This window comes from Pygocentrus nattereri, chromosome 22, assembly GCF_015220715.1.
Source record: "Pygocentrus nattereri isolate fPygNat1 chromosome 22, fPygNat1.pri, whole genome shotgun sequence".
NCBI classification, from domain to species: Eukaryota; Metazoa; Chordata; class Actinopteri; order Characiformes; family Serrasalmidae; genus Pygocentrus; species Pygocentrus nattereri.
In genome coordinates, this window is record NC_051232.1 from 1198879 (window position 1) to 1214744 (window position 15866).

The following is a 15866-nucleotide window of genomic DNA, read 5'->3' on the forward strand; positions in this document are numbered from 1 at the left end:
AATTTTTCCTTTACAGAGGAATCCGTAATCTTCTACATCAGCAGCAGGTATTTACTAGTACTTCATTACTGTACTGAAGCTTTTACCAGTACTTCATTACTGTACTTCAGTATTTCTGTCACTTAATACTTTTTACTTTGAATCATTACATTTCAAAATAAGAATCTGTACTTCTCACTCTCTACATTTTCAAAACAAGCTTATTACTTTATTTTCTCTCTCTCTCTCTCTCTCTCTCTCTCTCTCTCTCTACATATATGTATATGTATATATATATATATATATATATATATATATATATATATATATATTTTTTTTTTTTTTTTTTTTTTCTTTGTTGCGTTTCCTTCAAAATCTTCATGCCTTCTCTATTTGCAATAAGAGGAAAAAATGGGAATATATACACACACATATATATATATATATATATATATATATGTAACGGTGTACAATAGTTGTATTAATGTTATGCTATGAAATTCCTGCTAAATGGGTTTGGCATTCAACGTATTACAGTTTCTGTTTATATATAGGTGATTCGGTGCAGTCTCGGCAGTAGAATGGTTGCATGCTGCCGTGGTGAGTACAGCCTTGTATGTTCAGCTCAGCAAAACTGCAAAAGCTTTGTAAAGTGTTGTAGTGCTCGACTTTTGTCCCTATTGTGTTGAAGTACATGTCACAGAGACCAGTATACCTAGTTGGGCTCTTCCGAGACGCTTTATTTAAAGAGTTATAAATTCGAAGCTAAACCTGAACTGAACTGTGCTAACAATAGCCTGTTTCCTTAGTTGTACGCTGACCGAAGTATGAACAGAAACTTATACTGTGGTTGCCATACTCATTACAGGTATGTTCTATTCGTGTTTTAATGTATTAGAATAGTATGAATGAGCACAGCAATGCTAGCTGGTTTAACTGGCTTATTTTTAGTTTCACCATGTGGTCTGGATGCCATATTTTGTGTTCGCCACACATTATTATTACTATTTCATATTTTACCTTTTTGTTGATATTCCACTAATTTAAAAAGGGATGATGTAGCTGTAAAATATAATTGTATAAATCTTTAAAAAAACTGAACATAATATGGAAACACAAGCACTTCTACCACTATACGATCGTAGCAATTTGTAAAGGTAATTGTATTATTTTCATGAATTATATGTCTTGTAATTGGTTTATTGTGGAGATCTAGACTACTGTAGTCTCAGGCAGTAGAATGGTTGCATGCTGTCGTGTTGTACGCTGACCGAAGTATGAACAGAAACTTATACTGTGGTTGCCATACTCATTACAGGCTAATAAAAACTGCATCATCCCAATCCGGTGTCCATCACTGACCAGGGCAGACGAACACCCAATAGGAAGGATCACGTGTGTGTGTGTGTGTGTGTGTGCTGGGCTTTGCCGTGACGTCATCTGACGTTTTGTATGAAAAATGTACATAAAATGCTAGAAACTACATATCAGTTGGTTCCAGCATCCAAGTCTTCAGAGTATTTTTCTTCACACAACGCAACGCAGAGAGGAGTGGCTGTGTCCTTCTCACGCAGGCCAAAGAGGAGAGGACCGGCTACACTAGCTGCTGCATACTGACCTCCCTTTTCTGACAGCTGTGTGTGATGAGAGGTACAGGCTGTGGCAACTAATGTACGAGGAGCATGTTTTATGGGGAATACGGGAGTCCCGTGTAATAGGGGTCTTGCGGTGGGCTCCAAACACAGAGGCGGTGTAAGTCCATGAGCACAGCGTGTTGTGTTTGGGGGAAGCTCTGAAGTGGAGACTCAGTCTGAGCTTAAAGAGCTGTAAGTGCTGCTTTAAGCTGCTTTCAGTCCTTATATGTCAGCGTAACTGACTGATGAGTGTTTTTAAATGTCTGTTGGAGCCTCACTGATGGAGGTGCTGCTCGTCCTGCAGGGGTTTAGAGGAGGAGCTGCTGTGGTTTGGGGAACTTGTGTGTGTCTTCACGCGGTGTTTATTACTGTGTACCGTCTGAAATGTTCAGATAGGGAATGTAAATGTCTTCGTTTGGGTGTCTCAGTTGGTGGTTTGTGAAGGGGCTGTATGTCTGAGGAGCAGCAGATGTGGCTTTTCTCTTTCTGTGTCTGATATGGAGGTGTTTTTATAAGAAAACACAGCTCTGCATGTTTTTAGCATGTTGGCTAGCTAGTTAGCGAGTTGAGCCAGTAAACAGAGTAGTAGTGCAGAGTCAGCGCTGAAGGACTGAAACTGAGAGGAATAAAAAAACAGGGCTATTGCAATAGAAATAAAGTCATTTTAAATACTTTATAGTTTTATTGTAAAGTGCTTCCAGAGCTGAAAAGGACAATGTTCAGCCCTTCAGTCTGATTACAAAGCAAGTGGCGTAAAAGCAGGCGGATTAGAAGTTTGCCCAGAAACCTCGGCAGTGTTTCCTCGTAGAATTGATGAATGGCGTTCTCCTTGTGTAACAGTGTTTCAAGTTGCTTTTCTTGATCCAGTGTACTGTGCTAAGTGATAACTGTTTACCAAAGTACTCGTGAGCCCATGTGGCTGTATTTAACACAGCACCATCACAGTTTTTTTTATGCAGTGCCAGTGAAGGACTCCAAGGTCGAACACATTCAACAGTCGTCTTCACAGACTGAGATTTCTCTGAATTTCACAATTGAATGTTGGGTAGATGGTGAAAGACCGAAATTCTTAGCAATCTTGTAAATGTTCTTTCTGAACTGCTTGATAGTTCCGTCACAATGTGTGGCACAAAGTGGTGAGCGATGACCCATCATCACTTGCAACTGCTGAGACTTTTTTTGGAAGTTTATCCAGTCGTGATACCTTCACCCATGACTTTAGTAATGTTTCTATTTCATTTATTAATGCATTTTCTGTCAGTGGAGGATTTTATGGAAGGAAGTATTGATATATTTTATATTGTTGCTTGTTTTGAAGGAACACAATTTATTATGCACTGAATTGTCTATACATGGCTTGGAGTAAGGCCTAATAGGACAAAAAACCTTTTACCCCCCTCCTAAAAAAAACTAAAATACATGTAGCACATTTTTATGTCAGCTCTTTAAATTTGTAAAGCAGAGTATAAATTTATATTCGGTGAAAAATATATGTAGGATGAAACATTGAGTTTGGGATCACTTTGTTGTTTGTTTTTGAATATTCCCAGTTAATTTAGCCATGTTATTGGTAGTATTATTATTGGTATAGCAACATGACATACTGCTTTTCAACATGACGTCAGTGGTTTATGTGTAGTTAAGGAAATTGAGTAATTAGGTTATTGGCTTTTCCTCATCTGATGGATGTTAATTCTCTTTACACTTTCTGCCAGTTGATGGAATTCTTGATTTGTATTAGACTAGTTTTGTTTCATTGCAGATTGAGCTTATGTTTTCCTTTTTTTCTTACAGAAATTAAAGATGCCCAGTATGAAATCTTCTCCTGCTCTTTCCTACTCAGCTTACATGTGTTTCTGTAAACATTGCAGGATATTCCACCAAGAGGAAAGTTAAGCTGCTGAAACTGGTAATATAATATGGCATCCAGGAGATGTTGTGGGATGCAGGGGCATCATCTGGTACCCTCCACATGAATACATCTCGCAGACAAGCAGAGAAACACAGCAAGGAGAAAAATCACTACTGCTTGGAGTGTGGAAAGAGTTTTACTGAACAGAGTAATCTTAAAAAACACCAGCGCATTCAAACAGGAGAGAAGCCGTATCACTGCTCAGAGTGTGGGAAGAATTTTACTCTACAGAGTAATCTCCAAAGCCCCACCTCATTCACACAGGAGAGAAGCCGTATCACTGTTCAGAGTGTGGACAGAGATTCAAACATTTTAACACTGTCAAGACCCACAAGTACACAAAGTCTGCAGGAAACTGTGGTTTCAGGCCTGATTTCATGCTGTTTATGCTGAAAACCACCTACTTGTGTTTTACACTGTTTTTTTTACAACATAAAGCATAAAATGAAATGTAATTTCTTGTGCTGAATACCAAGTCAAGCCTAAAGTTTGTACACTCAATGGTGTGATACTGCATGTTCTCTGCCAGGTGACTTTCATTTGTATTACATGTGCATAACAAATGAGAAGCCCCACATTCAGTAATAAGAGGCTTTTACTTTCTAATTTAACAGATCTAAGCTAATATAGTGTTTTTGATGCAATGGTGGATGTTTTCACAAACATTTGACAGTGACCTTAGCTCTCTTTCTTTCTCTCTCTCTCTCTCTCTCTCTCTCTCTCTCTCTCTCTCAGGCTGCTGTTTCTTTCTTTAATTTTTTCAGCTTTTAAAACAAATCAGCTTTAACAACAAGTTTCTTTTGTTTGAATCAAGTCATGATATGATTGTAAACTCTCAATTTAATATTAACTCAGAACTACCCCTAAACACAAGAACCCTTTATGGTGAAAAGTTCAAGAATCATGCCACTGCTATGGTCCAATGCAGAGAAATGTTTTTTATAAAAGACTCTTTCAGGTGACTTGTATTTTGATTAAATATCAATTATTATGCAGAGTTTTCTGTGTCATTTGTCCTAATTGTTGCTCTAAATCTGAAATTGCCATAAGCTTAACTAAGATCTATTTCCTCTCAAATAATGTTGAAATGCACTGTCTTATTTATTTTTTTCTTTTTCTGTAAAATGGCTAAACTCAGGACAAGCTCATTGGTTTCCGGTCTTCTCAAGATTTCAGTCTATCATTATTTATCGCCCAGGTTCACATAATTTAAAAGCTGGTGCGTTATCTCGTGTCTATGACAGGGTATTGAGTCTGGTGCACAAGAAGTAGTCCTAGAACCCGAAAAGATACTCGTGCCTATTCATTGAGAGATGGATTCTTGTGTTCCAATGACAAAAAATTTGTGCCCGTTGCATTTTGCGACTGTCTCATTACATGGGCCCACTCTTCCCTTACTTCGGGCCATCCTGGAGAAACCCGCCCCCACCGAAAATATTGGTGGGAGAGCATGGTCACTGATATCCATTGGTTTGTTGCATCGTGTTCAACCTGCTCCTAATGTAAAAACCCCCCGCATGCTACTTGTTGACAAACTAATGCCGTAACCTATAGTTTTACATCTGGTTACCATCCCATAAAATGGTCAGTGTGAGAGCAAACCAGGGACTCAGCAAGGCACAGATACTTACCATGGTCAGAAATTGCTCAAAATTCTCTCACTAGTTGCACTACTAATCTCACTTTGTTCCAATGTATGTATGGTTACCAGGCCCTGTTTATGCCATGGACAGCCCCTCCTTCTGAAGTTCGGACCAGAGAAGAGGAGTTGGGTACCGGCGTAGGACATGTTGGATCCGGCCCTGATTGAATTCCACTGGAGTCATCCATCACGGCCGGCTCCACGTCCCCATGGTCAACCTCCTGTACGGCTTCCAGCCCTTCTGGCAGTCATCTGATTCCCAAGGTAGCAGGTGGTCCAACAGATCTGTCCAGAGTCGCTACAGCTCTCCTGCTGGGGTTCCTGTCCATGGGGGCTGGTTGTCGTGATCGTCCTCATTCGCAAGACTCATTGGGGGGGGGGGGGGTACTGTCACACTTCTGGGTTCTTCTCCCTTGCCTAACACGCTCCAGGACTCCATTTCCCAGAATGCGGGGAAACCGGACCTTTGCATTTGCACAGCAGCTCCACAACTTTTGCAGGAGATGGCTTCTGTCTGAGGAATGAAACCACCATTTACAAACACAGTTTCCTAATGGCATTCTGTGGTGGTGTTCCAATGATGTTCTGAGGGTATTCTAATGATATTCTGTTTGATTTTCTGATCATCTGATAGTGTTGTTCTGATATACTGATGGTGATCTGACAGTGTTTTAATGGTTTTCTGGTGGAGTTCTAATCTATGTTCTTTACACTTAAATAAAAAGAAATAGTGAATAGTTTAAAACACTTAAATACAAAAGACTGTAGTTAACTGATTTTTCCAACTTAACTTACAGTACAACAAAAAAAATAAATGACTAGCACAAGCTAGAACTAAGTATTTTCTAAATCACTACTGGTCTAAGATTTCTTTGAGGGCATCTTTATTTGTAGATAGGGTCCAGCGGCATAAGAAAATGAAAAATAAGAGTTTGGAAATACGGCCGATTTGGAACCCCGCTGACTGTTTGCCACTGCTGGTCCACCTTCAGATCATCCAGATTACTGTCCAGCATACAAGCTCTAATTAGATTTTAATCTTCCCAATAAGATTTTAAATGCACACTGTGATGGTCCGACGGAAAAGACACGTGGGTACGTTCCAGTTTGGTTCACTATAAGAACTGAGCAAACAAAGGGTCCTGTTTTCCTCCCTGGCTGAAAACACGGCTACCTTCCTCTGGAGTCTATTCATAGGTAAGTACTTGTTGCCTTCCCCAAGTGTTTCAAAAATGTTAGTTTATAATATGTTTCATTATATCACTAAATCAATCAAAATTTACAAATAATAAAACATTCACATTCACCATTAAGTTTTGTTTCTTTTCTCTCTCTGCAGGTTTGCTCTTGTTCCCCAGCATAACCACTCAATCAATAAATGCTATTTAAAAACAGTTTGTGTCTCCGAGTATGAAATGTCCCCATTACCTAGAAAGTTTAAACACATGTACATTGTAGCTGAGCGCAGCTCCGTCACACACACATTCTTTCATTTAAGAAAATAAACCTAGGCTGGCTTTAGCACTTATTCAGCCCTCTGGTGTACGGCAGATACGAGGCTTGATCATCCTGAATGCCCCTCAGAGGAAGAGTATGGGTGGGCCACTGGCACAACAGAAAGCGACTTCAAATCAAAGAATTCTTGGGTCGACTCCTGGTTGTCGCTGCATGTTTTTTCACCAGATGTACCTCCCCATGGGAAATACTTGACTTGGACTCTGTAGCAAGCAAGCAAGCAAAATTTATTTATATAGCGCTTTTTACAACAGGTGTTGTCACAAAGCAGCTTTACAGAACAATCAGCATTACAGAGAGAAGAGAAAAGAAGAGAGAAACTCCGGGTCCGAGCCCCCATGAGCAAGCCAGCGGCGACGGTGGCAAGGAAAAACTCCCTAAAAGAGGAAGAAACCTTGAGAGGAACCAAGACTCAGAAGGGGAACCCATCCTCCTATGGTCGACACCGGATAGCAAACATTATTAGTAAGAAGTATTTTAGTAAAGTGGGAAAAGAAAGAGAGAGATCTGAGGGTGAGGACTGCACAGCGCTGTACAGCAAAGATGACTCTGTCCCCCCTGTCATCTTTGTTTCATGGGGGACTTACTTCTGGCAGCAAATCGTTGATGAAATTATATAAATCTTTAGTTTGTCTTGGTTGACACTCTAAGAAATGTAACTTTTTTGAAGTTTTAAGTGCACCTCAAACAGATGATTAGTGGAAAAGAAATGTGTCCAAAATCATTGATTCCATGGCAATTGTGTGAAATATTCATAATTTGCGGTTTCCAAAGAATGACAATGATGAACTAGATGAAAATTGATAAAGAAGGCAGGTCCCATATGGTTTAGTGGTCAGCATTCCTGGTTTCACCAGAGTATATTTGGGAAGCTGCTTGACCAAAATGCCTATTGGGCAACAGTCTGCATTTTGTCCAAGTGATCTTGGGCATGTTTTGGGCCATGACGGGCCTTTTGCTAGTCCAGCTTAGATGCCTGTTGCATTTTAAGGGAAACATGTTGACAAGATACAATGGCAAATAAGTGGTGCTATAAGGTAAGAGGACCCAAGAAATCTTCACGTGAGTGTGTATGGGAAAACAAACCTGACAAACTGGTCTAGATCAAAGCGTCACATGCAACTGACAAATAGACCTGCAACAATGTTCAAAAGATTTTCACAAAATTTAAAAAGGCTTTCACACTTTCAAACTTTACACATAAAGAGTACCGGTTTGGTTTGAACGGGTGTTTTTCCAGGGCATTTCAAAGAGAAATGAGCCCAGAATGTCTCTTAAGATGGTGGCTCAGCAACCTTTATACTGCCAGGCACCCCTGAGTAGCCAGTCATGTACCTGCACATAATGCAACAATGGAAAAACAAACAAAATGACTGCTAACAGATACAAAGAAGGGCTATTACTGGGGGCCGTAACAACATGCATAACGTCAGTGATCACAAATTACTATATACTTTATATGTCACATGCATGTCTTACACACTTTAATGACTCAAAAATCTCAGATGGCACTAACAGAGGTAGTTACGGGTCTGAAATCTGATTGGCTGAGCCAAGTGTGAAATCACTGTGAAATACTCCTAATGTTCTATGCTCCCAGTGACCTATGTTCTCAGGGTCCTATGTATATTTACAAGGCCCTGTGTTCATAGGACCCTGGGAGCATGGTGTTCTGGGAACACAGAATTTTGAGAACATGGGGCCCTGAAAATATAGGGCCCTGGGAACATAGAACCCTGGGAATAAAGAGCAATGTCAACATGGGACCCTGGGAACATAAGGTTCTGGAAATGTAGGGTATTGGAATCATGTGATGACCTCATGCTGTCAGCTAGAAAGTTAAATTCAAGATCAGCAATCATGTGTTGTATTTAAAAATTTGGTTTGATTATGGTCTCAATACTTTTCTAATGACTGCTAATGAATTCATGCTGTGGTTGGTGAGGTGGTCTAGAATCCAATTTGGTAGGTGGTGGTGCACCCGTCTTCTCCAGCTTGTCCCTTAGGAGCCTAGGCTGTATGGTGTTAAAAGCACTTTAGTAATTAAAGAGAAAGTTTCTCACAGTTATCCCAGGCATTTCCAGGTGAGAAAGAGCTTTGTATAGAAGGTAGATGGCCGCATCATCCCACTCCAATGCCAGGTTGATGGGCAAACTGAAGTGGGTCCATAGATGAGCTCACCAGAGGAAGGAGATGGGCAAGGAACAGCACTGGCACTAAAGATTTGCCATGTTCTTGGTACTGCAGCTGCAGCTGCATCTGCATCATTCAGGCAGCAGCAGTCAGCAAAACACAAGCAGCCAGAAAAGGAAGAGAAAAGAGACAGGATGTCTTAAAAGAAATCAGGGTCTAAACTGAAGAAAATGAAAGGTCAGGGCAAGCATGCAAGGGCAGCAGCTGATGATGATGATCATCTCATAGATAACATACAAGCCACTGTAGAAGGTAAGAAAGAGTTAAAGACAAGGGTGAAGAAGTCAAGCAACAAAAAAGCATTTCAGAATCATGGTATGAGAGACTGCTTACATGTGCAGTGACACTTGTCTAATGTAAAACCATAAATTGTTTTATAACATTTTCAGAAAATGAATTTCTAAAATGTTTAGTTATTAATATTAACTAAGAGGTATTGACAGAGAATTCCCGCTCTGCAATGTTTCTCAAACATCATCCTACTTTATAAAATGAAAGGAAAGTTCTGGGTGAGTGATCAGAAACCATTTTAACTTCTAATTTTTAGCCGTTGAGTTCCATTCACTCCCATTCATTGAGGACTCCCTTGCGGGCGCCCTCTGTTGTTCAGCAGTCCTGTTTTTGATATAACGTTGAGAATAGGAAGTGTTCAGGCTCCTAATAAACTGGCTTCTTGAATTAACTGTATAGCTGTAGCTTACAGTGACATCTACACGTTTTCACCTCATATTTAAATCAATTGTATCTTGAAACATTTAAGCTCAAATTAAATAGAAGGGTATGATGTGAGGTGTATTCTTGCTGTAAAAAAATTTAGTTCAGCAATAGATGACTTTCCAAACTCTTATGGACCCCACCCATCTAGAGTGGAGCTAAACTTCCTGATTTAAAGAGATTTTCATAAAATTAAATAACTGCATGTCCTGATATTTCTATGCCGTGTCAGTAGACATTTAATATGTATGGAAATCAGCCATGAGAAAACAGGCAGGATATAAAGTTCCATGAATTGCACTGCAGGTAAGGTGATTTAATATTTATTGTATGGATGTGAAATTTCACATATTTTCATCTGATTTTAAACTGCTCTTTTCAAGGTGAATAATTAGCATTTTGTGTTTATTTTTTCCCAAAGAATAAGTTATATGTACTGAGGAAAAAACTTTGTTAGAATACATTTTAGAAAATGTGTAGTTTCTAACTATAGTTTATAGTAAGTTTCTCATAAATCTTTATTCTGATTATTTGCTGGATAATGTGGTTGTTTATTGTTTGGTTAATAATCTGTTTACATATTTTCATGACATTTTATTTGTTTGCTTTTTTTAGTAGTAAATTGTAAGACATTAAACAGTATGCATCAGATGTTATGTAATATTTGAAAATTACATAAACACATAACTTCAGTAAATAGTGTTAACTTTTAGCCAACCTTGCACTCAATAACCGCAACTTACATAGACTGTACTGCTGCTGTCAGAACTCTACTGTTACTTGCAAAATGCACTATGAACTGCTGCTCTCCATATTTGCACATATGTATATGTAACTTTACTTTTCTTTCAACTTTGCACATAATTGTACTTTTTACTATTATTCTACTGTTGTTTTATATATATATATATATATATATATATATATATATATATATATATTCTATTTTATTATTTTTCTATTGTAAGATTATATTAAGATGATATTTGGTGAATGGAGGAACAGCAAAATAAGAATTTCATTGTACAATGTAACTGCCTGTTTCTGTTGTGCATATGACAATAAAACTCTTGAATCTTGAATGTATGGAGTGCTGCGTGTAGAGAGTGTACCATCACTACTTCAATGTCAATGCAATAGGCTATAACGTATTTCAGATCCATAGTATGAGAGACTCCTACATGTGAAGTGATGCTTGTTTAATAAAATTTTAGAGTAAATTATTAAGTATATGAACTAAAACGTATTGAGCGCTAGAAACTTTTATTGTGAAAAATATCCTCCCGGTTGTGGTCTGTTGTTGCTGTGTTCCCACAGCGTGTTGTGTTTGGGGGAAGCTCTGAAGCGGAGACTCAGTCTGAGGTTAAAGAGCTGTAAGTGCTGCTTTAAGCTGCTTTCAGTCCTTATATGTCAGCGTAACTGACTGATGAGTGTTTTTAAATGTCTGTTAGAGCCTCACTGATGGAGGTGCTGCTCGTCCTGCAGTGGTTTAGAGGAGGAGCTGCAGTAAAGTCGGTTAGTGACCCTGATTCTATCGGCTGGAAATCTGTTAGTCCTGATTTTTGAATTCACATGACGTCATTTTCCAATTAAAAAAAATCCGGCAATATCACACACATCAGCGTTTTATTGCTTTATTCTGTCAGACGAATGAAACCAGGTTCAAACTGTCCAGACTGCTTAGTGAAAAACCTCAGCTCTTATGTTGTGCTCCGTGGCCTGTGTAGACCACGAGAAAGGAAAGAGAAAGTAAGTGAAATAGCGTTTTTTTATTTTGGAAGGCGGTTTTCAATACAAACTCACATCAAACGGCATCAAACTCTGTTTGATTTAGCAGAGCTCGATTTTTGTCTCCTCAGAAATAAGACTGTCTGGCTTAGGAGTTCAGTTTCATATAGAGGCATTGTCAATAACCCTACAGAACTACTTGTATGTATTACTTGAGTAGTGAAAGTATTCACAAACAGATTGTTTGCTTAACTAACTAGTGAAAATGCAAATATGAAACAAAATCGAATCAAATTACGTTTGTCACATCACATTTACATAGGTGCAAGGTAAGTGAAAATCTTAGGTGCGTACCCCCCTTATAGAACTTAAATACAAAAAATAATAATGTGTATATTGAAAAAGGTTTGGTTGGTCATCCCTCAACCCCAACTTAGTGTGGGATCATCATGAAGGAGCGGTTCAATGATAGACTCTACAATGCTTGTTAAACCCAACATTAACACTTTGTGCACTAAATGATTAACTGTACATTTTCAGACAGAACCTTATAACTCTAAGGCCAAGATTTACTGTGGAAGGGAGTCCCCGTGCAGGTAATGACAGAACTTCATGTACTGTAGCCTATATAAAAAAGAACAAAACATGCAAAACAGGAACACCAGATAGAAACCACACCCCCACCCCTAAGAATAAACATTTTGGGTATATTGCCCTGGCATTAGTTTAGCAGCAGTTTAGTCTTAGTTTAAGACAGGTTTGACTAAACCAGCAGCTTCAAGGTTTAACATTTAGTATATTTATTATATTTCATTTATACATTAAACAAAACAATTATCTTTTTAATACAGTGATCAAAACATTAACATTTTCTTGCTTTACACTTCATTTACACTTGCAGCCCACAATAACTATTTTATTTTAGGCCTGACAGAGCAATGTAAATTACTCAATGTCTGTGCTCATCACTGGCCTCACTGTGTGCAATGCTGTTTCTTGTATATTAGGAATAAATTAAAACCATGTAGCCTCTCACTTAAAGTTAGGTCCATGGCATTTTTTTAAATGATTAACTGACGTGAAAATGAACGACACTAACCGAGGCTGTTGATATTTCTCCATGCTCCTTTGTGTTTTATACAGAAAACAAAAGAGAAATGGAGAACAGACACATCTTCCTTTAAACAATCATATAAAAGTTTAGGAAAGTTTTGGTCAAATGGCACAAAAATTAACACCAGCATTGAATAAACAAATGCTTGTTTCTCCAAATTTAAATGTAAGATTTAGTACAAACCCCATTTTAAGAAAGTTGGGACATGCTGTAATGCAATGCAATAAAACAAGAATGTGATTAATTCTCTCATGAACCGTTACTTAACTTGGACAATTACAAAGAAAAGATTTCCAAAGGTTTCGTTGGCCAACTTAATTTTCTTTTTTAAATATAAATAAATTTAGAATTTTATATCTGCAGCACACTCAAAGGAAGTTGGGAAAGAGGCATGTGTTTACTCCTGTAATATATCACCTTTCCTTTGTTATTGCACTTTATCATTTGTGAACTAAAGCTATTAAAATAGCAGCACTGCTGTTTGTGGTTGTTGTTGTCTGATTCTCCTTTTCATGATATGCCATATATTTTCTATAGGAGAATCATGATACCCTCACCTGTTGCCAACTCACCTGCTTATTGTGGAATGTTAAAAAATGGTGAAACTTGAATATTCTCTAAATTCTATAAACTTTCCACTCCCATTTTGCCTCTGTCCCAATTTTTTTAAGTACCTTGCAGGCAGCAATTACAACATTTGCTTGTAAATTACAAAACACAATCAGGTTAGTTAGCCAAAACATAAAAAAAAGAAAATCATCCCTGTGTCATTTAAAGGTTCATGAGAATTAACAAATCAAATATTGTTATTTTTACTTTTCCAGAAATTTGGTTTGTATAGTAGGTGAACAAAAATAAAACTGTGGTGTGTGCAAAGGTGTGGGCACCTTCGCAGTTAATGGGGATTGCAGTCAAAGAATTTAATTTTTATTTCATTTAGCCATAGCACTTCCAAAATGCCTCGGGTTTATCTACGAGTTGTTTGCAAATTTTAGATGTTTAAATTTGTCATGATATCACAGTTAAGAATGCAATTTGATAATATTTCCATGTCAGAGATGTTTGTGCAACAACACAGCACAGTAGGCCAGTAAATCACTGTTCCCATTACCTCATTTTTCTGCAGGTCTAGGGTAGTGAGGTGGGAGTTTTGCTTTCAGATCTTGCCCTACAATTTCCAATATTGGCATTGTAACACAACTTGTGTTCTATGGTCTCTGTTGGTCTATGTGTGTATTTAAAGAATTTGAATGATTAAGACTATTGGCTTTTCCACATCAGATGAAAGTTTATTCTTCTGCCAGTTGGTGCAATTCTTGATTTGGATTAGACTAGTTTTTTGCACTGCAAATTGAGTTTATGTATATATATATATATATTTATATATATATATTTTTTTCTTTTCCAGAAATGAATGATGTCCTGTTTCAATACTTCTGCACTTTCTTGCTCAGCATGAATTTGCTTCAGTAAAGGACAGACATTCCACAAATAGAAAAGTTAAGTGCTGAAACAGATGATTATATAAGAATATGGCATCCAGAAGCAATTCCAGGACTCAGCGAACATCATCTGGTGTCCTCCCCATGAACACATCTCACAGACAAACACAGAAATTTAGCAAGGGAAGAAATCACTACTGCTTGGAGTGTGGAAAGAATTTTACTGTACGGAGTGCTCTCAAAATACACCAGCGAATTCACACCTCAGAGAAACCATACCATTGTTCAGAGTGTGGACAGAGTTTTAATGTACAGAGTGCTCTCCAAAAGCACCAGCGCATTCACACAGGAGAGAAGCCGTATCACTGCTCAGAGTGTGGGAAGAGTTTTACTCAGAAAAGTAATCTACAAAACCACCAGCGCATTCACACAGGAGAGAAACCGTATCACTGTTCAGAGTGTGGACAGAGTTTTAATCGACACCGTACTCTCCAGGATCACCAGCGCACCCACACAGGAGAGAAACCTTACTACTGCTCAGAGTGTGGACAGAGTTTTACAGTACAGAGTGCTCTCAAAACACACCAGCGAATTCACACAGGAGAGAAGCCGTATTACTGCTCAGAGTGTGGGAAGAGTTTTACTCAAAAGAGCAATCTCCAAAACCACCAGCGCATTCACACAGGAGAGAAACCGTATCACTGCTCAGAGTGTGGGAAGAGTTTTACTGAACAGAGTAATCTCCAAAAACACCAGCGCATCCACACAGGAGAAAAACCGTATCACTGCTCAGAGTGTGGACAGAGTTTTACTGGACAGAGTTCTCTCAAAACACACAAGCGGACTCACACAGGAGAGAAGCCGTATCACTGCTCAGAGTGTGGACAGAGTTTTACAGTACAGAGTTCTCTCAAAACACACAAGCGGACTCACACAGGAGAGCAACCATATCGCTGCTCAGAGTGTGGACAGAGTTTCAGGCATTCAAAGACTGTAAAGACACATAAGTGCACTAAGAGCTGTGGTGGAAATCAGCAGTAAGGAGTTAACCGTAATACATTCTGGATATACAGTACATGTCTGCAGGAAATTATGATTTGGCGATTCTGTATTTGGGGAAAACCACCTCTTGTTGTTTCACGCATGTTTTAAGGTGTATGCATAAAATGCAATAGAATTGCCTGAGCTGAACACCAAGTCAAGCCTAAAGCAGTGATACTGCATATTCTGCTCAAACTGAGTTTCATTTGTATTACATGTGATCGAGAAGCCCTACATTCACCTATCAGTGGCCTTTTACTTTCTAATTTAATAGATCTAAGCTATAATAAAGATTATAGTGTTTCTAATGCGATAGTGAATGTTTTCACACACATTTGACTGTGTGCTTGGCACTTTATCCTTCTCTTTATCTCTCTCAGCCTGCTGATTTATTTAAGCTTTTGTTAAGCCTTTGCATGTGAGGTAATGTATGTACTTATGAACGTGTTAAGATTATGTTGTTTATGTTTGTTATGTTGTTAAGATTATGTTAAGATGATTCTTTTCCTATTAAATTTTATGATTAGTCTTTTTTTAATTCATTGTGTAGTGAAGAATTGGCCCATGTTACTGTCACACTGCAAGCTTTGTTTATTTAAACCACCACCCTCTACGGAGGACACATGGGAACCAGTAAGTTTGCGTACAGGCAGTCAGGAGAATAAAGGCAACAACTTCTACAACTATTAATGAGAGGATTATTTACTCTTTACATATTCTTTTTCATAAGTAGAATGTATTTGTATAAGAAATTATGTGAACTGTAGTAACATGATATCATCCATATGTCAAAGTACAGTGTATCCAGAAAATATTCATAGTGCTTTCCTGCATTTTATGTCTCGACCTTTTTGCAAAATGGATTAAATTCAGTTTTTCTCTCAAAATTCTACACAGTACCCCATGACAAAGTGAAAAATTCTGTTTGAAAAAAAAAAATCACATCTACATT

General features: G+C 38.2%; 1 protein-coding gene and 1 long non-coding RNA gene across 4 annotated transcripts in view; both read left to right on the forward strand.

Moving 5' to 3' along the window:
- LOC108415836 (gastrula zinc finger protein XlCGF7.1-like) overlaps positions 1-15604 on the forward strand; it is a 36866-nt gene extending 21262 nt beyond the window's left edge. The window contains exons 1-3 of one of the 3 annotated variants that reach the window (XM_037532871.1): positions 10880-10962; positions 11041-11104; positions 13840-15604. In XM_037532871.1, coding sequence (XP_037388768.1) covers positions 13964-14914 — 951 coding nt within the window. In that variant the 5' untranslated portion in view covers positions 10880-10962; positions 11041-11104; positions 13840-13963 and the 3' untranslated portion in view covers positions 14915-15604. Of the gene's footprint in view, positions 1-10879; positions 10963-11040; positions 11105-13839 lie in introns of those variants that run through there. The other 2 variants (XM_037532872.1, XM_037532870.1) reach the window with 2 other exon arrangements.
- On the forward strand, positions 533-1319 carry LOC108414802. The gene is made up of 3 exons (XR_001856916.1): positions 533-579; positions 789-847; positions 1298-1319. It is a non-coding gene; the product is annotated as an uncharacterized LOC108414802 (long non-coding RNA).
- Positions 15605-15866: the final 262 nt, after the last annotated feature.